The following is a 24994-nucleotide window of genomic DNA, read 5'->3' on the forward strand; positions in this document are numbered from 1 at the left end:
AGAGGGCAGAAGGGGAAAGAGCACAAATAGCTTAAGTATTCATGTAAAATCCTGTTATAATCAACTCCCCAAATAGTCAAGACAGACAAATGAAAGAAATGTGCATCAAGATTCACATGAAAGAGATTCTACACTCTCTCCAGCTTCTCTTTAACTTTAGGGCTTTTGGGGCGGGATAGAGAACACTGGGATACTTGGTGTCATGAAGTCTGAGAGAAGTGTCACTAAGCTTCCAGAGAGAAATCCTAAAACTCAACTAGAGCGAATTCCTATTTACCTCCCTTCTGAGTGGAAGATCAAGTGCTTATTTAGAACTAGTTATCTGAATGATATCTAGCAAAAACCTAAAATCCAGATCACTTCTTTATGACATGGAATTTTTATCAACAAAACACTTTAAAGGGTTATAGAAATCAATCCTCTCACAGAAGTCAGTTGTCTTAATAAAACTTTGCCTTTCAGATATTTATTCTGAGCAGTGATTAGTGGCTGTCAATATTTAAGTCTTTTTGCAAGACCCTAGGGATAGGATGACATTGTTTCATGGCAAAAATTGAGCTTACACGGAATGTGGTTGTTAAAGGGTGCTGTATCCGCTTTTATAATTCATAGGCTGGTTTTAAGAAACTAGTTTCCCCTTTTGTGGGTTGTTCCAGATGATGGATCTAGTGCATAATGCGTATCTGCTAGGGATGGACAAACACTATAATGTAACAAGGTTTGAATAAGATCATGTTTATCATTAACACTGCTATTAGCTTTTTTTCTTTGAGTCAGGAAACCAAATGTAAACTTGTACATTAAGGTCATGTAGGATTTGCTCTTACTGTTAATAGTTATGCCAGGGAAGCCAGGTATGCAGTAGGTAGTTCTAGCTCATGATGTTTTTAGAGGGTTTTATGAAAAGGTTTATAGATGTTCAAAAGGACTGAGAGCAAAATAGTGATTCTGGATTAACAGGTTTGTGGGGGGATTTTTTTTTATGCTGTCTTTTATTCTGGATTATGATGGGGTAAGGGGCGGGAAGAGATCATTTGTGAGGAAACTGTCACCACAGATGTTTTATCCTATTTGACTGTCATGCTTCTTACACTGTTAAAAAAACATAAGCCTAGGCTGTGTTGTTTTTTTTTTTTTTCATAATTCTAACTCAGGGGCCTAAATATCACAACTGATATATGAATCCTAGCCTGAGCTTTTAGAGGAAAAAATACTGTTTGCTGCCCCCTTCCCGCAATCTATCTCCAAACTTATCTCTATAAATGATTTCCTGTGGAGTTCTCTTTTCAACTAATTAAAACCTAGCTAAGGATTTATCCCCATCACCCCCTTTATTTTTTTCTTGCTCACAGTGAACTGAAAATAAACAAATATGCCACTCTGTCCAGTGTTTTTATTTTACCTGGAGAAATATGAATACAAAAGCCAAACTGGCCAAGATATTAATATTGTAAATAGTTTCCTCGGTTTTGGTTTAACAGTACTTTTAAATTTAAAGGTATTCTCTGATCATCCTTAACTTGCAGCATCAAACAAAACCGAAGAATTGTTTAAAAGGCATTGTTACTATGTGGTTTTCCTTTTAGGATCACCCAAGAGAAAGAAAATATCTAAACATCTTACAAAAAGTTTATTTTTAAAAAGTTAAACAAAGAATATACAGTGACATCTTATGTATCAAATGAAACAAAAAAAAAAAAAAAGAGGCTCTTCGGAATGTAAAGGATCAGAGGAGACCCATGGCACCTCCGGTGTTTCATTCCTTATACTCGTTCCAAGGCTTCTAACATAATGATACTGTTTCCTCGGATCACCTAAAAAATATTAAAGTTGTTAGTCAAACTATACATTGAAACCTGGTTATAGAAATGGAAATAAACTTTTAAACAAATCACCACAAACTGTCAGTTAAGGATGGAATCCATCTGTCTCCTCTTTTCTCTAGCTGAAAACTATTTGCTGCTGTTATTACTTTGGTGTAAGAGATTCTGTTTTTTAGAGAGGGTTTCTGGAGCCTGTGAGGAACATTATGTATAAAAGTATGTAACCAAACTAGGAACTTTGTTTCACATGGGAATTTTTTCCTCTCTTGTGTAATGATAGATAACTTGATAGATGATGAATTATTAAAAGATCCAGTTCAGAGGCCAGTGACTTTTTGGCTCACATCTCAATTCTGACATTTACCAGCTTAGTTTGTGAGCCTGCAATTTCAAGCAAAGTAACCAATAAGGATCCATTAGACATCTACTGTGCCCTGCCAGGAACGAACGGTAACCACACAATTATCCACTTACCACTTGTCAATACCACTAGGTCTTAAAGGTGTGGCTTTTTCTAGTTTAAAAAAAAACAAACAAAAAACTATCCATGGCAGAATGCAAGGTAAGGTATCAGTTTAGGATTTCTCAGTTAACACTTTGGCAGGGATTAGTTTACAACCAGAGCTGAGAGCCAAATGACGCATTTAGCATTGGGAGGCCTGAGAGGCACTGGGGTATAGCTCAGGGGCATGCTTTCTTCTTAAAACAAAATTGGTATCATGAACATCCATATAACCACATCTCATTGTTAATATCCAGGAATGACCACCCATAAGTCTTGAAGAACTATAGTAATAGTTCAAGGTGGCACCTATAATGGAGACTGGGATGGTAGAATGATTAAGTTTATATTTTGAATCCATATGAATATGTATCTGACCCAGAAATTTACAACAGAATAATAGTTCACATCAGAGAGACAATATAGGTTGAAATTGTAATTTAAAGCTACTCAACATAGGCATCCCTCAAGGGATCGGATCACTGACTGACTGCACAAGGAAACAACAGATCTTGCTCTCAAGAAATATAAAATTATAATGGCAAAGGGGAGAAAAGAAGAATTATAAATAATACTTCAAGGCAAAGTGCTGAAAAATTTGAGGAAGGAGAGATCACTTTTGACTTGAGGAAATTTGGAAACCTTCATGAAGGAGGTTAACACCTGAGTAAAGCTTTCCCCCCCTTTCTCTTTTTAAAAAAAACCTTTACCTTCCATCTTTAGAATCAGTACTATGTACTGATTCTAAGGCAAAAGAGTGGTGAGGGCTAGGCAATGGGGGTTAAGTGGCTTGCCCTGAGTCACACATATAGAAGTGTCTAATGCTACATTAGGGGCAGCTGGGTGGCTCAGTGGATTGAGAGCCAGGCCTAGAGACTGGAGGTCCTAGGTTCAAGTCCGGCCTCGGACACTTCCAGCTGTGTGACCTTGGGCAAGTCACTTGACCCCTATCGCCCACCCTTACCACTCCTGGGCCAAGGATGGTCCCTAGCCCAGATGAAAAAGGAGGAGGGTTGGGCGTGGGGCTAGCAACCCCACCCTGTAAAAACTACATCTGCTAAAGAAACTGCAACCTAAAGTAGGGGCAGCTGGGCTAGCTCAGTGGATTGAGAGTCAGGCCTAGAGACAAAAGGTCCTAGTCAAATCTGGGCTCAGACACTTCCCAGCTGGGTGACCCTGAGCGACTTTGTGACCCATTGCCTACTGCTTGTGGCCCTATGCTCCTAGAATGGAGTCCCAGGATAAAAAAAAAAAAATGCTACATTTGAACCCAGGTCCTCCTGACTCAAGGTCTATTCACCATACTACCTAGTTGTCCCCACATAACATCTTAAAAAAAAAAAAAGTGTAGAAAATTAGCTCTCTAGGTATAGAAAGTTACTGGATGATGAAGGAGGGATTAGTAATAATCTGAGGAATCCAACTATGTTTAAATGATTTATCCTAATTGCTTAAGACAACTTTTAAAACAAATGGCTTATATTCCATAGTTATTATAGAAGAGATGCTCATGATATATGCACTGTGCCTGGCAAGCTTACTAAATAAAATGATCTCACAAATTGACTTACCACCATTCCAATATTGTTCTGTTGGCCACCTGGTGCCATCTCTACACATTCATCAATCACAAGATTCATAAATGGATCAAATCCCCGCAATATTCCTTGGACGTGCCTCCCACCATTTAATTTCACTAGAAAAAAAGGTGAAATTTTAGCAAAACTGTTCATGAACAATTCTAAAAAAAACTGAATAATCATTACTAACATTTACATATTGTTTTAAGGTTTACAAAGCGTTTTTTTTATTGTGTTTCATTCTCCAAATTTAGGACTCTACAACAGCACCTACTTTTCCATCCTGGATATACAGTATTAAGTAACAGTTCACAAGTATGTGAAATAAGGACACCTCTTGCCCACTTAAGATACTGTGCCAAGCCAGTTCACTGAATTTTCAAAGAGTTAACATTTTTAAAAAGAACATTCCATTCAATTGATCTCAGTTAAATTCTGAATTAAGAGACTATAAAGAGACTATCAGGGACTATTAATTCAAATAGTTTGAACTTTAAACATTCTCCCTAAAATGATCTATTAATTTTTAGTTGAACCTGAATTAGAAGTTTTAGTACATATTATTTCAATTTTAGCCAAATTATTCTGAATTAGATATTGCCATTAGACTCACAAAAACTTAGAAATCTGTTAATAAAATAATTTAAAATAACTCACATGATAGTTTCTTGTCCATAAATCTGAAAAAGCAAAAGGGGAAAGTAAAACAACAATTTCAAACTAAAAAGAAAACAACCCACAAGAATACTCAAAAAAACAATCAATCACCACTTGTGCAAGTAATCAGCTGCTTAAATCTCAGGAGGGTGAGGCTTTTAAAGAAGGTAGCTGAACTTAAATTGGTACACTTGTCTTTCATTAGGAGCAGTTAGAGTGTCAAATTAAAGTAAATTTAGATCAAATCACCCCCTCCCCCCAAAACCAGCACTATTTTTTGAACATCTTAAGGGCACGATGTGAATCTATATTCCTAAAGTAGTCCTTTTGACATTACTCTAATTTTTCTTCTGATTCAGGGATAAAGGTCATCTGTTCATACTATTTTATATGAAAGCGGTAATTAAAAAAAATGAAGATGAACTCCCTTTCATCAAGTAATTTAACGTTTTCCAATGCCACATATGGATTTAAAACAAAACAAATAATAGGAAATTTTTTTTGGTTTCTTTTTTTTGGGGGAGAGGGGAGAATTTTAACCAAGCTATAAATATTAATTGTGTGACATTTTTTTTCTGTAAAAAAATTAATGTTTTAGCTAGGCCAACATTAGAAACTTAAAATAATGAATTATGTTATTAATTCAGTCTTGACCTTCTTTTAGGTGCTCACTGACTGGAGAGCTAGATTTTCCTACTTTTTTCAATTCCCAAAATATTTTTGTTTATAATCAATTAATTCAAAGGAAGAAAAGATGTTTCTCCAGGTGTAAGAAGTTACTGATGAAGGTTGGATTAATAATAATAATATGGGAATCCATATTTGTTTAGTTGATTTATACTGGCAACCTAATATGACTTTAGAAAAATGGCTTTTTTGTATTCCATAAATAAATTTTAGAAGAGATGCTCATGATACAAGCAACTTTTTAATCAATCTAAAAGCAATTCAGGATTGACCCTGCTACCAAATATTATGAATGCCATAAAAATTGAGCTGAAGGCTAGATATAACTAGTTATATATTTATATGTACTATTTATGTATTTTTCCCTACATGGGTTTATAGTCCTTGAATGTAAGAATTTAGTTAAAGTTCAATGGAAGAGAAAACTGAGGCCCACCTAATAATTTATATTCTTACTCATGACATTAATACAGATTCCTATCACTACCTTTCCATCTCCTGTCCCCAACCTGTAGTGAAAACTTGGTCCTCAAATCTAATTCTATGCCTGAATCTTTTATATCTTACATGACCAGCACCTTTCTAGCCTATGCTATTTTACTGAGGGGATCCTAAACCATTCCACTTTTGTTAGGAAGTTTTTCCGACATCACGGCTAAGTTTGCCTTTTTGGCACTTTCTATCTATTGCTTTTGGTTCTACTGTCTGGGGCTGAATGTCCTCTGGAACATCTCCAGTTTAACAATGTTCTCCATAAACTAGTATCCAGATGTGGTTTTTGTTTTGTTTTGTTTTGTTTTGTTTTTTTAAACCCTTACTTTCTGTCTCAGTAACAACTCTAAGACAGAAGGGCTAAGGCTAGGCAAGGGTTAAGTCACCTGTCCAGGGTCACAAGGCTAGGATGTGTCTGAGGTCAAGATTTGGACCTAGGTCCTCCCAATTGCAGGCCCAGATGTGATCTCTGGAGGGTAGAAGGTAGAGGGACTACCCCCCCCCCCCCATTTCTAGAAGCAAAGTCCATCTATCCAAGTGCTATCCAACAATGCAACTGCTTTTGTTTGGCTTCCACATCACACTGCAGACTCAAACGGAATTTGCAGTCCACTAAAAAACCCCAGATATACTGTAGTCATTTCTCCTCATCTTGGCTTTGAGATCAAATCATCTCCCCCTAAGTTTAAGACTATATTTATCCCTATGTAATTTCATCTTATTGGATTCTGCCCAATGTTCTAGCAGGACAAGATCTTTTTGTTTCCCAATTGTCATCCAGTTTGTCAACTATCACCTGCCCAGTCTCCCAACACTTTCTCAGGAAAATACTTTGCAAATTTTAAAGCATTATATAAATGTATATTAGCACTATCTTTTCCCCTTCACTTCTCAAAACTTGCCTCTTTATCTCAGTCTCTCTCCTCAAGGTTATAAATCCTTGGGACAAGTGTCCTTGATCCTATCTCCTCCCAGTACTTTCAAGGTTTCATTTGATTGACTTTAGTTCAAAAGCATTTTCCTCCTGGCTCTAGGACACAATTTCTAAGGTGGGCAAATTTAAGGCTCCCTATATCCTACCTTTTCAAATGTATTTCATATACTTTCCTTTATGTACTCTGCATTCTGGCCAAAATGCCTTAGAGTTCTTTGAATCTATTATTCTATATTCCATTTCTATCCAATCATATAAGTCATGTCTCACTAGCCTCTCTGTCCTGTCTTCATGTAGGGCTTCATCTCTGCCTGTCAGAATCCTCATTTGAATTCAACTCAGGCACTCTCTTCACCAGAAAGCCTTTCCTGATTCTTCCAGTTCTTAATGTTCCCCTTTCCCTCAAGTTACATTTACTTTTACTTATCTCCCAGCAGACCTAGTTCCTAGAGTGTAGAGGCTGTTGATTTTGTATCTTTGTCCCCAACAATGAATTGAAAATAGTAGGTACTTAGTACAAATTTGTTGAATTAGACTCCTAAAATTTAACTAAGTAAATAACTTAAAATTTAAAATTAAAGTAATTATAAAAATGAATATAGATTTTATCTAGTCAAACGTTTTTATATTCTAGATGAGGAAACAGACAAATAGGTGAAATGATTTGCTCATGGTTACACAGTGGCAGACCCAGCCTAGAACTAGAAGACCGGCTTCTTGCCTCCCAGTCCATCGCTTTCAAGGCACTATATTACTACCATTTTTCTCCAAAGGATTCTTCCTCTCTGACTAATATCAAACTAAAACCTTTCCTAAATCTTTCCACTCCATTAAGCTATTATTCTATCTTTCTAAATTTACCAAAACATTTCTTAAGCATCTACTATATACAAATAATTCTAGTCCTCAAAGAACTATACTAGGGGAATGGGAATAAGTCTTTCTTTATATAGTACCTGCAGGACAATGTGCTAAGTCCTTCAGAAATAAATATGTAATTTGAGCTTTACAACTGTATAAGGCAGGTTTTTTATGATCCCCATTTTACAGTTGAGGAAACTGTGGCAGAGGTTAAGTGACTTGCCCAGGGTCACAATATTAGTGTATGAAGCCAAATTTGAATTTGAGTCTTCCTGATTTTAGGCCAAGGGCTCCATCTAAACTTCACTGTCTAGCCCTAATGGAGTAAGATACAAATAAACACAAAGAAAACTGAAGTGGAAAAAGCTAAGGAGAACTGAGAAAAGCTTCATGGAAGGAGATAGAAGCAAAGCTGAGTCTGAAGACAAATCAATTTCATTAGGGCCTAAACAAGATGCCTCTACTTTATTACTCATTTACTTAATCACATGCAACCTGGCTTCCATACTTAACCATTTAATGAAAATTGCTTTTTCAAAGTTCACCAACAGTATCATACTTATCAAAACCATTTTTGGGGAGATGCGGGGGAGGGGATTCCTCATTAGATCAAAGCTCTTGTATTTAGGGGTGTGGCCTTCCTCTTTGATTGCTTTCCTTCCCTTGGATTTCGTGAAATTATATACTTCAGGTTCTCCTAATGTGTCTAATGATTTCTTACACCTGATTTTCTCCTACCCACCTACTTAGGCATTAACCAACATTCTATACTCAGCCATATTCCTTTCCCTTTTTATACTAAGCACCTCTGCTATCAAATTCACTTCCAGTTTTAATTATAACTTTTATGAGACTGACTCCAGAACTTACAGCCAGCTGTGACTTAAATCTAGTTCCATAATAATAATAATAGCTAGGATTTAAAAAGCTTTCCCAAAGCACTTCACAAATTCCCAATTTTATGCTTACAACCCTGAGGGGTAGGTATTATTATTCCATTTTACAAATGATAGAGGCAGTCGGAAGTTAAGTAGCTTGTCCAGAGTCAAAGAACTAGGAAGCATCTGAAGAAAGACTGGAAGTCAGGTTTTCCTAACTTTAGGGTCAGCATCCTTACCAGCTCCATCACCTGACTGCTCTAGACCAGCATGTTCTACCAGCACTTTAAAGCAAGTGTTCGAATTTATCTTTCCTTCCAAAACCCATTAGTATTTTTTTTAAAAGTTTTTATTTTAAAAAGTTATTTATTAATTTTGAATATTTTTCCATGGTTACATGATTCATGTTCTTTCTCTTTCCCTTCCCCCTCCAGGAGCTGATGAACTGGGTTATACATGTATCATTGTTCAAAAACTATTTCCATATTATTAATATTTGCAATAGAGTGATTATTTAAACACCAAACTCCCAATCATATACCTATCTAACCCCATGTGATCAATCATAAGTTTTTCATCTGCATTTCTACTTCTACAGTCTTTCTTTGGATGTGGATCTATTAGTCTTGACCTCTTAATGGCACCACAACTCCCCTAGTCGTCTATTTGAAAAATCACAGCCTTCCCTTTGGACCTTAGTTTCTTAGTAATGGGAGGGGGTGGGGTGAAATGCTGTTTCCACTACTTGCTAAAACACTTATTTGATGTGCTGATCACTTAAGCTGAAAAGAGTTTCTCTTCCACCCCACTTTTCTTTCTTATAAGGGACAGTTTTCTGGATGGAAAGGGGAGTGGGGTATATTGGAAAATGAAGACAATGTTAAAACAAACATTCCCTATATTTTTTAAAAAGGAGAAACAATGAATAATACTTCATAACAGTATATTAAAGTGAACTTGTCCTCATTTTCTTCATCTGTAAAATGGAGAGGTTGGATTAACCATGCCATTCTCCTATCTGATTAGGTCTTATATACGCATACCAGTTTAAATCCTGGCATATGTCCTAAGTAGGTGTGTGTGTGTGGGAAATCAAGCTGTATTTGGCTTTGCTTAAACCACCTTAATCAAGTTATTGTCCCTCCCTAGGCCTCAGTTTGTTCTTCTGTCAAATAAAGGGGTTGGAATTACCTCTAAACTCACCACTAGTTTTAAATCCCACTTTCCAAACAGATTACATAGCAATTCAAATTAGCAAGCATTTATTTTAAGTTACAAAGGGGCCCAGACGGAATCGAAACAAGGTAGGTGCGAAGTCTGAATCGCCTTACTATCTATCAAACAGTTTGATCGCTCGCCCAACCCACGCCGTACCCAGCACCGCCTCCCAAACTTGAAGCCATTTAACAACCGCTGCTTCGGCAATGAATGGAGGGCGAGAAACACTACAGAGACCGCGCGCGCGCGCCCCTCCCCCGCACCACGTGGCTAGAGTCGGAAAGGAGGCCGGGAACGCGGCGCATGCTGGGAAGCAGAAGCCTCTAATTGGCTCCCTCAGGCCTTCCTATTGACTATGCGGTGCAAACTGATATGAGCCCTCGGATCTTCCGATAGTCAGTTCACCATACTCACTTTTTTAGCTCGGGCGGGTGTGCTTTGCTCATCTTGTTTCAGTTGCGGCTGTTCGCCTTCTCTCTATGCAAGCAGCGCCTTCGCTCACGCTCCCCTTGCCGCCACTGACGCCACTTTACGTCTGGCATCACCGGCTCAGACGAACCAATCATAAACCGATCAGTCCCGCCTCGTGCCGCAGCAGCCAACCGAAGCCTGCTACGCATGCGCCCTGCTAGTGCCGTGGGCGGAGTTGGGAACTAGCCCGGTAATTGAACAGTTTGTAGGATTTCAGCGTGCAGCCTGAACTTTTAGTCTGTCATCCTTTAGGTAAGGTACTCATCTGAGGCAAAAGCAAATAAATAGTTAGTGAAAGTGACTCAAACATAGGTCACTATTTCTCCAAATACCTAAACGTGTCTTAACTTAAATTAGGAAACATTGGATCATACTATAAAGGAGCAAGGCCTGAAAGGGCGCTTAGAGATCATCTCTAGGCTAAAATGGCCAGTATGGTGATAAGCTTCCTTGAATTTAGCTAGTCTGATCCTCTTGGACAAGCATAATCACTAGAAGACAGAAGAATTATAGTTAAGGGGAGAAAAATCCATACTGATATCAATAAGTAAGGGCGTGTGCAAGGATTGTAATTTTGTGAACCTTAAAAGTGTTCTACTTTGGAATGTCTAAAAGATCTGATTTATCAGAATGGATAACTCCATCCATCAGGAATAAATGTCAGAATCAAATGAGAACCTGAGTGGTGGCGGGAACAGAGGAGACTACCTAGCCCAACCCACATATGAAAGGAATACACACTACAATATACCTAGCAAATGATTTTCTAGCCTTTGCTTTGGGGAGGAATTTACTTTTAGACGCTCTATTTCTTAGGAAGTTTTCTCTAATATTAAACCTAAATTGGCCTCTTTGCCTTTTCTCGTCGTTCCTGGTTGTTTTCTGTAACCAGAGAACAATTCTAATTTCTCCTCTGCGACAGACCTATAAAAAGTAAAATGGGGAGAACATCTTATAGGATTGTTTAGTGTATCAAATAAGATAGCATGTAAATCATTTTGCAAACTTTAAAGTACTCTATGATTGCTAGCTACTAACAGTTTTTCTTTTATGCAGCTCAAGATCATAATAGCTTTTTTGGCAACATCATACTGCTGATTTATTTAATCTTTGTAAACTCACAAAAATCCATGTTTTTCACAAGTGCCAACTAATAGGGCCTCTTCTAGAAGCTGACTTTTTGTACATATGTAAAATATTATATACTCAAGTGTAGGTAGGACTTTACAAATTTGAAAAATAATTATCTACAACATATATAACTAATCATCCTATGGTTTCTAAGCCAAGGGCACCTACTACTTTGTGAGGAAGCCCATTCCACTTTTGACTAGCTCTGATTATTTGAAAGTTTTTTTTTGATAGCAAGCCTAAATTTCCCCTGTAACATCTACCCACTGTGTCTAAACCACCACTTTACAGATTGTGATGAGCCTCTCTGAATTTAGATAGGGTGATTCTCTTAAGACAAACTTGAAGCTTCTTGGGCTTCACTTGCATGGACATAACAATAAGGAGGCAGGAGAATTATAAAATCAAGAGGGTAGGATCTCTCTGGGGTCAATCTAATCCTTCCATATTACAGTTTTCAAAAATTTGAAGATAGCTATCATGTTCCTCCAAACATTCTCTGTTCCAAGCTAAATATCCTTGGTTCCTAGAGGTTAAAGTGCTGCCCTGGGAATCAAGGAGATTCAGTTTTGATTGTGATCCTCAGACACTTAATAGTTTGGTAAGAGCCTAACACTGGGCAAATATCACTCCTCTAGTACTAGGGTGGCAAAATGGAGAGAGCCCTGGACCTGAAGTCAGGAAATCTCATCTTCTTGAGTTCAAATCTGGACTCAGAGATTTAGTAGCTGTGTGACCTTGGGCAAGTCATTTAATCCTGTTTGCCTCAGTTTCCTCATCTGTAAAATGAGCTAGAGAAGGAAATGGCAAACCACTCCAATCTTTGCTAAAAAAACCCTAAATGGGGTCACAGAGTCAGACACATCTGAGACAACAGAACAACAGCTTCTGAGGTTATTGGTTCAAATGCAATAGGGGAAAATTATCCTGCAAACCTTAAAGCATTATATAAACATTAATTATTGTAAGACATGAGTTCAAAGCTCTTCAATGTGCTAGTCCCCTTCCTCTGGACAACTTCCAGCTTATCAATGCCCTTCCTAAACAGGAACACCCAGAACTATGATGTGGTCTGAACAGGAAGACAGAAGTGGGATTAAAACTCCCCTACCTTATATTTGATGTAGCTCTTCTGAACCCATGTGGAAAGCTTTGAATTTACATGTATTGAATTAATTTTATAGATTTGGCCTAATGTTCTTTTTGGAACACTACCAATCAGTGGATTATCACTTTATCCACTATTCCATGTTGCCATTACTTTATAAAAATGATTTTTATAAAGAAGCTAAAATTATATATCCATTCTTAGCAGTTGTGATTTTAAAGATTACAATCCATCATATCTTCTAGTTATTTTGTCCAAGTTTCGTCATAAAATCTCCATCATTTTACCTCTCTCCAATTCCTCCAATTCTCCAATTTTAACACTCTTTACCAATTTTCCATCTTTACCACTTTGATAAAAATACAAAATAATCATCAACCTATTATCAATAAGACCAAAAATTTAGAAGAATGGACGTTGAGAGGTTCTTCTTCAACATGATAAAATGTGTCTAATCAAAATAATATTCCTGGTTAGTGATTTTGTATAACTTCATTTTATCTCTCTGGTTCCTAGTTTCCTCAGAGGAGGTCAAAGGTCTATCAGTCTATAATTCTTTTGAAAAGTAACATTCCTAGCACTACCAATCATAAGCATTCTTCAGGTATCACCTTTAGGCTCAGCATTGCTGGGTATACAAATAGTACAACTTCAATAACTCCTTTCCCTGGCTATCTCCTTTTTGTTCACCATGGAAACACTCCAATCTCCCTTTGATTCTAGAAGCAAGGGGAACCCAACAGCCAGAATATCTTACATCTAAACCTTTTGCTTCAGGTCAAGACTATTACAGCTGGAAGGATCTTGAAATTATCTTCATTTTATATGAAATATTTGAGGCTTATCCAAGATCATATGGGAAGTGAGTTGTCTTTCTTATCTGAAATCAGTCATCCTTATGATCAGATATTTCATAGAATGTCTTAACTGGTATCTCTCAGACTTTAAGGTTCATTAGTTAGTCTAACCCTCTTTCATAGGAAGAGACAAGTTTATGGAGGAGTGCCCAGTGCCACACAATTGATTAATGGCAAAGCAACTAGAGGCCAAGTTTCTTGATTCCTACTCTTGTATTCTTTCTGAAGGTGTGAACAATCCCTGCATTAAATGCCAGGATTTTGTTTAGGTGAAATGGGCTGTAAGTGAAATGTTTCTTATACTTCTATAAATATATTCTTCACACATTATGAGAAAACATTCAGAACTAGGTAAAGTATGTCATTGTCTAGATGTAAAGAGAAAAACAGTCCACTAATGGGAGAAGTAAAAAAAAAAAATCAAACTTTATTTTTTAATCAAACCACTAGGAAAATATGGCATAGCCTTGAAACACTAAACAAGAAGGCTATGTTAATTGCATTCAGTAAGAAGTTGGTATAAAGAGAACAAGATCTTTTCCAATACAATGTCTGGTACTAACATGTTGCTTGTAGTTTTAAAAGTCAGTGATAAATGAGTAATTGGTGCCAGTTTTCTCCTGTACTCTGAGGAAGAAAAAAATTCTCCCATTCTCCCTTGCAACCTGCCTACTCCACAGAAATTTAAGTTGTTTTCCTATCCTTTCCTGTTCTCTTAGGTACCTATCAACAAGGTTCTGTTGAAGAGGACAAATCAGTAGAGCCAGTGACAAGGCATCAAATCGTTTTCTTCTTTGGGGAAAACTAATTTTCTCCCAAACCAACCATCTACCATTACTTTAACCAAGACTTAAAGTTCTCCAAGCAAAAAGAAGCTTTCTTTGGCCTTAACTGTTTCATGTTAGTCTCAAAAAATAATTTAACTGAATGTTGCCCTTGTAGTACCTTCTAGAAGGGTAAGAAAAGGTAACTTGAGCAGCAGTCCTAGAGAAGCCAAGGTGAAGGAACCAGAGTTCTCAGACCTGGTGGAAGATTTCCTTTTTATGGTCTTGTTTGGTGTCCCAGCTGAAAGCAGGAGTGAACACTGGTCTTATTAAAGAGAAGATCACCAGGCAGCTAATTGCTCATTTTTCTAATGCAAGTAACCTTCTATCCCTAGACTCCCCTCTGAGTTCCAGGTTCTTGTACTGGGAGAAAACCACAACTGTTTCTTTTTTCCAATCAGAAGTGAACTCATGGCTACTGCTTTATGGTATAAGGGAAATGGCTTAATCAGGAGGGCATGAAATTGGCACTGAGTGTATGGTTACCTCAGGGATTCACACGAGATGGAAGGTAGGTTGGGAAGGAAAATCACTAATACCCACAAACCCATGGGGCTATTTATTCCTGCTTCCAGGAAAGGAATACCTCTGAACCAGCTGAAAGCCATTAAAGGCTCTAACATGTAGAATAGGGGTCAACTTCACTGATGGGATGGATCTGGGTACTATTAGCTCTCCAGGCTACCTCCAATCCTGAGCACCAGTTTCTTCCATTTTATTCACCTGTGGACTAAAACAAATAATGGAACCAACTGAGTCTAGAGGCAGATGCCAAATTCCCATAAAAGTATTCTTAACTTGCTATTAGTCTCAATTTCTTCATTCTCAAATTTTCAATTAAAGGTAAAAATTTCCACTCATTTTTACAAATAGACCCATTCTCCCACCCGATGACTATTGACAATGATTATTTTGCAAGAGATGCCAGGGAATCTTTCATCTTCTTGGTCATGGTGGGGATGAGGTACATGTGGTCATCAACACATTTGGTCACACAGGACTCTAGCTGCCTCTTCACCTGCTGCTCCTTGCTCCCAGTATCCATTGAGTCTTTGGCTTTGTCATTGCAGTGCATGATGCATCGAGTCAGGCGGTCCTGGAATCAGAAACCATTAAGCCAGGGAAAGATTAATATCATGGTAATGTGGTATCAGCTCACAACCTATTATTAAGCTTTAATAATATTAATATACAATTAATAATATCATACATAAAATATATAACATATAACACAAATAATATTAATAATAAATATATAAGAATAATTAATAATAATAGTATTAAGCAAAGCAAATGGGAACTAGAGGATGAGTAAACCATTCACTCAGAACACTTTTCCTGGAAACACTGAGAGGTCAGGTTAGTTAAAAGGTCCTTAGTCAACAACTTGATTTCTGATAAGGGGAGAGCAATGGCCCTAGACTCAGAGAATGTCTGTTCAAAAACTATCATGCTTACTGCCCATGTAGCCTGGGAAGGTTACCTGACCTTCCTGAGTCTCAGTTTCTTGATTTCTAAATTAGAAGGGGTTAGACTATATGACCGCTAAAGTTACTTTCAGCACTAGAGCTATAAATCCATGATAAAATCTTTATAAATTTTGAGACCTCTTTTATGGGCACAGCATTTTAGTCTACAAAGCCATTACTTTCTTCTTGATTTCTGCCTTTGTTTTGATGCAACAAACCTCTTTGTTGGTGTATAAGTTTTAAAATGATTTTTTTCAGTGGATAGTCACAGACATGGAGGGTCCTATAGTAGTAGAGGAAACTTTTAGTTTACCCAAATCCCATGTATCCTTCAAGATTCAGCCCAAGACTCCTCAAACTAGAATTGTAAAGTACCTTAGAAGTCATTTAATCTAATCCCCTTCCCCAGGCCCCCTAGAGGAATTCCTTTTATGGCATTTATAGTACAGATAATATAGTATCTGCTTGAATCTCTCTCCAGTAATCTCTGTTCTCCTGTCAGGGCTTCTAAGTCCACAACATATCCCAGGGCACTTAAATTCACTATAGGAGAATGGACAACAAAAAAGGGTAATAAACCAGATATTCCTGAATCAATTTATCAAAAAAGCCAGGATACTTCCTGAATGCTTCCTTGCCAGGAGGAAGGAAATATGGAAAAGGCAACATAGGTCTCTGTTAGATCACAGCTGAAAGGGGCCCTTGCATTGGTAATCAGGAGCATCAGAAACCAGACTCTGGGTACCACTGGCTAACATCATTATTAACCAGATTCACTCCAACTCATCAGAACATTGACCTGTAAGGATGGCTGCATGTATTAAGTATTCTCTTTTGACTTTTGTTACGGTGTAGACATGCTTACATGACAACTGAGTCATCAAAAAATAACTTAAAAAAAAAACAACCCACAGCATCTATTAGAGCAAAGTCCTCGATCTGAGGTTAGAAGACAGAGTCAAGTTCTTTCATCCCATTGGGCTTCAGTTTCCTCATCTGAAAAGTGAGAGGTTAGAAAGGATAACTCTTAATAATTAATAATTCAACTATGATTCTGGCCACCATTGTAGGGACACAAAATGTGTAACAAGGGCCCTTGTGTTGAAGTTTATAATCCATTTAGGAGACAAGGTTTAAACACACAGGAAAGAAAAGAAATGACTATATATTCAAGTGTTAAGTGATAAGACTTTTTTGTGTTTTAGAAAACAAGACATGGAAGAGATTACTAGAAGTAGATACTGTATCCCTTCTCTTATACCTAGAGGTTGTAAAAGGAAGACCTACATGTGAGAAAGTTTAGACTAGACTGAGCTCTAATGCTCCTATCTCAATTCTAGACTAGGAAGGGTACATGGAAGCAGTGAATTGGGAAGGTAGGAAAGATAGGCAGGAATTAGATAAGTGAAGAGAAACCATCCTTCACCTTCAGGGAATCCCCCAAAATGTGAATATCCACTTAAACCCTTTAAAAACCTATATTTTATAGAAATCTCTATATAAAGGAATTACTTTGTTCTCTTCTTTGAGACAGTAAAAAACAGGGCAGGATTATGAGACAAGGAATTTATAAAGCTCAGGGGTCACAAGATTATAGTTGTTAAGCAGGAAGTGGGTTAGAGTGCTAGATCTGTAGTGAGGAAGATGTGAGTTAGAATCCTGCTTCAGATTAGCTATATGTCCCTAGGGAAGTCACTTAATCTCTTACTCATTTTTCACATTTGTAAAATGGAGTAATAACATTTATTTCATAAGGTTGTTGTGAAGATCAAATGAGATAACATGTAAAGTGTATCACCAACTTTAAAGTGATACCTTAATGGAAGCTTTTATTAGAATCCAGGTTGTCTCACTCCAAATCCAGTGGTCTCCTCACTGTACTAGGCTACCTCTCTAGTTTTGGGACCATAGAAATCAAGTCCAACTCCATCATTTTGTTTTTTTAAATGGCTTTACTTATTACCACTGGGACTCAGGGAAAAATTTCAAAGTTTACAAAGGTTTGTTAACTAATAAGTTTTTTTTTAAACCCTTACCTTCTATCTTAGAATCAATACTAAGTATCAGTTCTAAGGCAGAAGAGGGGTAAGGACTAGGCAACTGGGTTTAAATTACTTGCCCAGGGTCACATAGCTAGGAAGTATCTGAGGCCAGATTTGAAGCCAGCACCTCCTGTCTCCAGGCCTGGCTCTCTATCCACTGAGCTGTCTAGCTGCCCCATTTTATATTCTTGCCAAGAAAAATCCCATGGATGGCTATGGTCCTTGGGGTTACAAAGAGTCAGACATGACTGAAAGAATGAACAACAAAGAACATTCCATTAAACACCATTCCCCCACCCTAGTCATTTCTCATTTACTTGTTATGCCGTTTCCATTTTTTTTTGGGGTGTCATGTAGCACTTTAAGGCTGGCAAAGTGCTTTACATATCATCTGATCCTCACAACAGCCCTGTGAAATAACAATAGATATAGCTGAATAATAATAACAATAATGATAAACTTTTAAGGCTTATAACTGATAAGACTTTTAGCACACCCTGTATAGTGCTTTAGTTTGCAAAACACTTAATATATTATCTTGTCTGATCCTCACAACAGCCCTTTGATAGGTGTTATTATCATCCTCATTTTACAGAAGAAGAGACTGAAATTGAGAGGTTTTAGTGTCTTGCCCAGAGTCATTTGGTAAGCTAGCAAAGTGATCTGACACAAGATTTGAACTTGGGCCTACTTAACTTCAAATCCACAGCTCTATAGACTATACCACCTATCTGCCCCATTACAAATAATATTATAACTAAAAACAACAACACACATAGGGCTCTTTTTCTCTCTCAATAAAAGAATCTTTGAGTCAACAGGTCTGAACAATCTGGTAAATACTCTTGCTTAATTCCCAAATGTTCTCCAGTTGAACCAATTCATAAATTCAGCAAGATTGAATTAGTGTGTCCATCTTCCCACAGTTCTTCCAACAATGAGTTTTCTCATCTTTGCTTCTTGATATTCAACGCCATATCCAGGTTGTTTTGATTTGCTTTTCTCTGATTATTCTAATTCTGAACATATTATTCAGGTTCATGTTTTGAACATTTGATGTATTTTTTATTTTGAAAGATGGTTCATATCCTTTGACTACCTATTTGGAATGCATTTTCAATGGCAGTCCTCGTGCCTGAAATGTTAGACCACCTCATCTTTACCACTTATTTTTCTACAAGTCTCAGATAAAATTTCACAAGAAATCTTTTCTAGGTCCCTTAGTGTTTTCTTTATGAGATCATCTCAAATTTAGCCTGTGTTTTTTGGGGTACATAGTAGTCTGTATGTTGTGCCTTCTGTGCTAGTTCCTTGAGGGCACAGGCCACCTTTGCTTTTCTTGTATCCCCTATGACTTAACACAGTGCCTGGCAGATGGCAAGTATAGTACTTAATAATGTAGGAAATATTACAGTTTTCCTTCAGTCTGTAGCTTTCATTTTAATTTTGAACTGAAAATTTTGTGCAAAAGTGTTTACATTTTATATAAAAAAGATTGTTTATCTTTCACATTTTATATCTGGTATATGCATTTTCCCACAATTAGATATTCTCTTCTATTTTTTAATGTACTACATGACCTTTATATTTAGATTATTTATGCATTTGGAATTTATAATGTAAGATGTTGATCTAAACCTATTTTTAAACTAGATTGCTTTCCATTTTCCTAGTAGTTCTCACGAAATACTTTCTTTTCCAGTTGGGTATGTTTTTAGCCCAACTCCATGTCTCCCTTGTCCCCTATTTTATAGAAAAAAAAATTGAGATATTTGTACTATATAACATATTGAACTATGTAATTTATAGTTGAGAAGTGGAAAAGTGGAAAAGGCCTTGGATCTGTAGTCAAGAGGACCTGAATTAAAAGCCCAGCTCTGCCTTGGGCAAGGTACTTACTATCCCTAGGCCTTGGTTTTCTTATCTCTGCAACCAGAGGGTTTAACTAAATATTTATTCCAACTCCATATACAATGAACTAAGTAAGTATGCTGCTTATGATCATTTCTATTAAAAAATGGTCATCAGGTTCTTGGCCAGATACATGATTACAATATTGTTTCTATGGGAAAATCAAATTCAGTTTATGTCATTATATAGCTTCCTTCCAAGAAGATAAGCTACTAAAAATATGGAAAATTCCTGTACTAAGTTAATGTTCTTATTGTTTGTCCTTTTTTTGAAGATGATCAATGACATCAGGGGGTGATGTCTTGACTTGCAAGTGAATTAGATTTAAGTAAGGCAGAGCTACACAAAATCGCCAGTCTCACTCTCTTACAGAGACATCAAAGTTTAGTGGCAGGACAAAAGTCAGATGACCGTGGCATCTTTCATGTCTCACCAAGCTCTAAGAGCTCCACAGAACCTGCTTCATGGCCACTTGGAACAAACTGTTCTCTTCTGCTCATTCCAATGGGGGAAGTCTTCACATGCTTGAGGTAGGCATCTCCCTACTTGGTTTGGCCTGCCTGCTGAGATGATTTTACCTGAGTGTGTGGACTCTGAGGATTGAGGGACAGGTGGACATCAAAGGTGGATGAGGAGCCCTGAAAAAGGCTTGGAAAGCCCTCATAGTAGATGGGCTTTCTCACCTTATATAAATGTTAACTGAATTGAGACATAACAGATTGAACTTATGGAATTTTGAACCTAAAGCTTGTCATCTCTGACAGGGAGATGATGATTTCTTGACAGGGATGAAGAAGTTCTTCCGAGAACAGCAATATTGTGTCTCACCTGGAATTTCTCTAGTTCGCTGGTCACAAGGGCTTGGGCCTGGGCCAAGGGTGCATGGCAACGCTCAATGCACTGATGAACCTGCTGCATAGAGGCCTGGGAATCCTCACAGCAGCTGGCACTGCATCGGAACATGGTACTCTAGGAAATATAACAAACGGAAAGGGTCAAACAGAATTACATTCTTCAGCCTTAGGTGAAGGATGTGCAAAAAGTAATTGAAAGACACAGAAGATTGCACAATGGAAAACGTGTAAGACTGAAGCCATTTGAGTCTTGAGTTTAAAATATTGTCAGTGACACTTATATAGCAACATTGCCTCATTCCCATCAGCCATTCACTAAAAAGCCCACATCTCCCACTTATAAAACAGGTAGATTCCAGAAACTCAAAGCCAGAAGCAAAATCTTAGGCTATCTATTTCAACCCATAGTTGAACAGGAATACCCTTTTACAAAGTCCTCCAAACTGGCTGCTCAGTCCTTACCTGAAGATCTTCAAGGCAGCCCAGCTTGGCCTAGTCTACTTTGGGATAAGTCTAATTGTTTGGAGGCTTTTCCTTATATCAGCTCCAAGCAGGCCTCTCTGCAACTGTCATTCACTGCTCCTACTTTGGGTCCAAACAAAACAATTCTAACCTCTCTTTCATATGAAAAGCCTCCAAATGAAAACAACTGACATTTACATAACATCTTAATGTCTACCAGCTTTATATACATTACCTCATTTGAGCTAGGTGTCAATGTGGAGGGAGTACAGGACCTGGAGGATCTGATAAGCTTTGTGGCCCTGGGCAAATCACTTAACCTCTTTGTGCCTCATTTTTTCTAATCTGTAAAATGGGGACAATAATAGCACCTATCTCCTAGTTTTGTTGTGAAATACAAATGAGATTATATTTGTACAGTGCTTTATAAATGTAAGCTATTATTATGCTTACAAGAGGGAAGGGAATAAGCATTTATGTAGCATCACTAGGAGCCAGAAACTGTGCTAAACATTGTGAGCAGAGCATAGTGAGATACCCTAGTAGTAAAATATGAAGTTTAGATATGATCTTTGTTCTCATAAAACTTATACTTTTTGTATGGTTGAGAATAGATGGAATTATAGAAAAGGCAGTATGGTTTGGCATATAAAATCCTGCAGAGGTGGTCAGGGGATGCAAGATCTACAATGGTCAAAGGGTCAGCTAACAAATGTCCTTTGAACAAACACTCTCTGTCCAGGAGGGCAGGCAATAGAGAACCAGAGGGCATAGTTTTCAGGTACACACCCTATTCAGTATAAGGGAAAGGATTTCTGCATAGGGGAAGATTAGCAGTTTTCAACCCAAGGATTTCTTCCAAGGGTTCTCTGTATCCCCATGTGGTACCATAAATCAGAACATGTGTGCCAAGGGCTTATTTAAATGCCATCCACAAAGAGATATATATATATATATATATAAAGGAGCTTCCTGCCTTCAGCCTGGGGGACTCACATCTTTGGGCTATGTTTTAGACATTCTTTTATCACCTTCGCTGCATTCCTATTCCTTTATTCCCCAGGCAAGGCATTACTTAATGATAAACTAAGCATTTTCTTAAGGAGAAATACAACTAACCAAGTCGCTTATACTTTCAAATCCAATAACATTTATTGAACATCTACTGAATGAAGTTGCGGTTGCAGGGCACCTATTTGTCTAATGAATTTCTCCTCCAGCAAAGTTCCCTTTACAAGGACCTGGGGCAGAGTGATTAGTAACTTGCTTCAACCCCAGGGTCGCAGCTTAAGCTTCAGAAACTTTGTTTGAACTCCAATCGCCAAGTCTATTCCCCGTACCCGGAATGGGGAGAGGTTCGCTCCCCTGCGATGGTGGGGGCAGTGCAGCATCCGGGGATTTGGGGGTGGGAGTGCGAGAAGCGTTGACACAGGAGTCTCCAAAATTGACAGTGAAACACCCGCGGTGCTTGGCAGGCGGGAGAAGCTGACTTTAGACTAAGTGCAGCGCTCAAGAACAGAATCATTTCCATTTTACTCAAGCAGATAATTGACTGAGTTTCAGAAGTGAGAAGGGGAAAGGGGAGGGACCCACCCAAGATCACTGTTGCAGGCGTTCATCTGGGACCCCTACACTTGCGGACAGTGCTCTGCCCATGTTCCCACGCGGCCTCCAAGGCGGCGTCCAGTGGGCACTGGCCGAAGGTTCTCCGCCCTTTATGACCTTGGACTGGCTCCCTCCACTCCATCTCTGGGCACCTCAGTTTCCCTTTACGTAAATTGAGGAGGGGGCGGGCCTCGATATTCGGGGAGCCTGTTTCCCCGAGTGTAAAATTAAGGGAAATTGGATTCGGTTCTCTGTGCCACGGTTTCCCTGTATGTAAAATAAGGAGGGGAGGAACTGGATTTGTGCACGCTTAACGGAGAGGGTATGGACTTGATGCTCTTCGCCTCAGTTTCTCTATGTGCAAAATGAAGGGGGTGGGTTGGACTGGGTGCTGCCCAAGGGCCCGTCCATGAAGTCATGGTTTGATTCCGGGGGAGGGTTCCCGCCTGCCCTCCCGCTGCCACTACCTGCATCTTGCGGATGTTCTCCCGCTCCAGCCCCTTCACCATGGCCTCCACCGCCTCCTGCACCCGCAGCTGCTGCGACTCGGCCATGGCGCGCGCCCTCACCCCCCCAGGCTCAGCGCCCTGCCAGGCTTGGCCCGCGCGCTCTACCCCGGCGTCCACATGGACACCGAGGGCAACCCGCTCCACCCCCTTCCCGGGACGCCCACTTCCGGCCTCCACAGTCACAGCGCTTCCCAACCAGCGAGTCTTCGCGGAGCGACCCTTCTTTCTGTCTTACCTGTGAGGGGTGGTGCTGCCCCTCGCTGGAGTAGAAGAGGAACTACAGCGCTCGCCGCGACCGCTCTCTCTTGGTCTAGCTACGCAAGGTCCGCTCCTGGCCTTCCCGAGGGAATTCATACTAGGCAACCTTCATATTTTACAAGCTGGGAAACAGGACCACAGACGCTAAGCGAGTGGTTCAGGCTGCACTTGGATCACCCGAGATTCGAATCCAGGCACTAGGTTTTCATCTCCTGCAGTCCTTTTCTCATCTCGCCTGGCTCCCTCCTTATAATGAGCAAACGTTGTCACGTACACTTTCACTGTAGCCAAGAGAGTTTTGAAGCATTTAGGGTTGGAATAACTTATGGGAAGTAATCGTTCATAGGATCATTATAGTGCCACTTACTGGTTAGAACAGAATTCTTTTTTCAATAAGTTTTTTGATGCATTTTGCTTTTAAAGAATCATAATTTCCCTTCATCTCTCTCTCTCTCTTCCTCCTCAGAGAACAAACACAGGTAACAATTTTTTTTAAATCAACAAAAAAAGGAAAAACCAACCAAACCGATCAATATGTAAAAAATCCAACACAACGAAGTCCGAAAATGCACTACACTTGTGAACCTCCCACTTCTGCATAGCAAGCGGTAGGGCGAACAAGGCTCTTTGGAGACGTACTTGTTCCTTAATATTTTGTAATACTTTCAATTTTTGTGTGTGTGGTCGATCTGTTTACATTGTAGTAGTTATTGTGTCTATTGTTTTCTTGTCTCTACTTCCTTCACCCTAAATCAGTTCGTGTATAACTGTCTTTACTTTGTATTCATCACAGCCATCCTTTCTTACAGCATAGTAATATTTCACTGCCTTCCTGTGCCACAATTTTTTAGCCATACCCAAATTGGTGGGCATCTATTTTGTTTCTAGTTATTTGCTGTCATATTTGCTATAAATATTTTGGTACATGCAGAATATTTTTGTTCTCAGGAGACTCCTTGGGGTTTAAGCCTGGGCACTGGAATCTTTGAGTCAAAGGGGATAAATATTTTAGTAGTTTTTTTTTTTTGCATAATTCCAAACTGATTTCTGACATGATTGTGTTGCTTCATAGAAGAGAAGAATTCTTAACTTAGGGTTCATGAACTTGTTTTTTTAAAAATAATTTGATAACTATGTTTCAACATAATTGATTTCCTTTGTAATTCTAAATATCTTATTGTATGCATTTAAAGAATGATATTCTGAGGAGTCAATGCGTTTTACCAGATTATCAAAGGATTCTATCCATGATGAAAAAAAAAAAAAAAAGAGGTTCAGAACCCAAGTATTCTATCTCATGAGTATTGGCTCTAGAGCTAGGAAGTATTGCCTCAGATACTGGGTTTGTGATCCTGGAGTCAGGAGTCAGGAAGACCTGTGATCAATAAGTCATAATCTTTCATTGCTTTTCTTCAAGGCAAAAATCCTGGAGTGGTTGCTATTTCCTTCTCCAGCTCATTTTTCTGGTGAACATACTGAGGTATATACTTGTCTACACAGCTTGTGTCTGGGGCCAGATTTTAACTGATGAAAATTCCTGATTTCAAGCCCAAAGTTATACTATGCCACCTGTCTGCCCTAATTTATGTTATATTATTTATTATAACCTGATAACAAAGTACATTATACAACTTAAAATTAGAAATGAAAAAAGGATGAAATAAAAATGAAATAATATTTGATTCTAGACTCAGTAGGGAGTTACCGAAGTTTTTGAATGGAGGTGTGACAAAGTGAGACTGGTGTTTTATTTTATAAATTTATTATACATAGCTCTAAATTTTTTCATGAATGCAGTTGTTCTAACTTTTTGGATCAGAATATGAATTTGCGGACCTTGAATTGATTAACATTTTGAGTA

The 24994-nt window shown here is 38.4% G+C and overlaps 2 protein-coding genes across 4 annotated transcripts; both read right to left on the bottom strand.

The window, feature by feature from the left end:
- Positions 1 to 1378: 1378 nt before the first annotated feature.
- Positions 1379 to 10147, bottom strand: SNRPG (small nuclear ribonucleoprotein polypeptide G). Of its 2 annotated transcripts, none has more exons than XM_044663581.1 (4): positions 10047 to 10147; positions 4563 to 4585; positions 3900 to 4021; positions 1379 to 1814 (listed from the first exon to the last, which is right to left on the bottom strand). In XM_044663581.1, the coding sequence occupies exons 1-4, from the start codon at positions 10076 to 10078 to the stop codon at positions 1764 to 1766; spliced, it is 228 nt and encodes a 75-aa protein (XP_044519516.1). In that variant the 5' UTR covers positions 10079 to 10147; the 3' UTR covers positions 1379 to 1763. The 2 variants fall into 2 exon arrangements, with proteins under 2 accessions (XP_044519516.1, XP_044519515.1); XM_044663580.1 differs by having other exon boundaries at positions 3897 to 4021.
- A 3459-nt stretch (positions 10148 to 13606) lies between these two features.
- Positions 13607 to 23183, bottom strand: FAM136A (family with sequence similarity 136 member A). Of its 2 annotated transcripts, none has more exons than XM_044660892.1 (3): positions 23111 to 23183; positions 20274 to 20414; positions 13607 to 15119 (listed from the first exon to the last, which is right to left on the bottom strand). In XM_044660892.1, the coding sequence occupies exons 2-3, from the start codon at positions 20406 to 20408 to the stop codon at positions 14931 to 14933; spliced, it is 324 nt and encodes a 107-aa protein (XP_044516827.1). In that variant the 5' UTR covers positions 20409 to 20414; positions 23111 to 23183; the 3' UTR covers positions 13607 to 14930. The 2 variants fall into 2 exon arrangements, with proteins under 2 accessions (XP_044516827.1, XP_044516826.1); XM_044660891.1 differs by lacking the exon at positions 23111 to 23183 and adding an exon at positions 22834 to 22984.
- Between the last annotated feature and the right edge of the window lie 1811 nt (positions 23184 to 24994).

This window comes from Gracilinanus agilis, chromosome 2, assembly GCF_016433145.1.
Source record: "Gracilinanus agilis isolate LMUSP501 chromosome 2, AgileGrace, whole genome shotgun sequence".
Classification (NCBI taxonomy): domain Eukaryota; kingdom Metazoa; phylum Chordata; class Mammalia; order Didelphimorphia; family Didelphidae; genus Gracilinanus; species Gracilinanus agilis.

Bases quoted from the DNA above. Each gene is read 5' to 3' on its own strand.
- SNRPG (XM_044663580.1), bottom strand. From the start codon at position 10,078: ATGAGCAAAGCACACCCGCCCGAGCTAAAAAA. The intron at 4,586-10,046 runs GTGAGTATGGTG...TTGCTTTTTCAG, and splicing joins CACCCGCCCGAGCTAAAAAA to ATTTATGGACAAGAAACTAT. The intron at 1,815-3,896 runs GTAAGTCAATTT...AATATTTTTTAG, and splicing joins AGAACAATATTGGAATGGTG to GTGATCCGAGGAAACAGTAT.
- FAM136A (XM_044660891.1), bottom strand. From the start codon at position 22,920: ATGGCCGAGTCGCAGCAGCTGCGGGTGCAGGAGGCGGTGGAGGCCATG. The intron at 20,415-22,833 runs GTAGTGGCAGCG...TATATTTCCTAG, and splicing joins AGAACATCCGCAAGATGCAG to AGTACCATGTTCCGATGCAG. The intron at 15,120-20,273 runs GTGAGACACAAT...TTCTGATTCCAG, and splicing joins GCGAACTAGAGAAATTCCAG to GACCGCCTGACTCGATGCAT.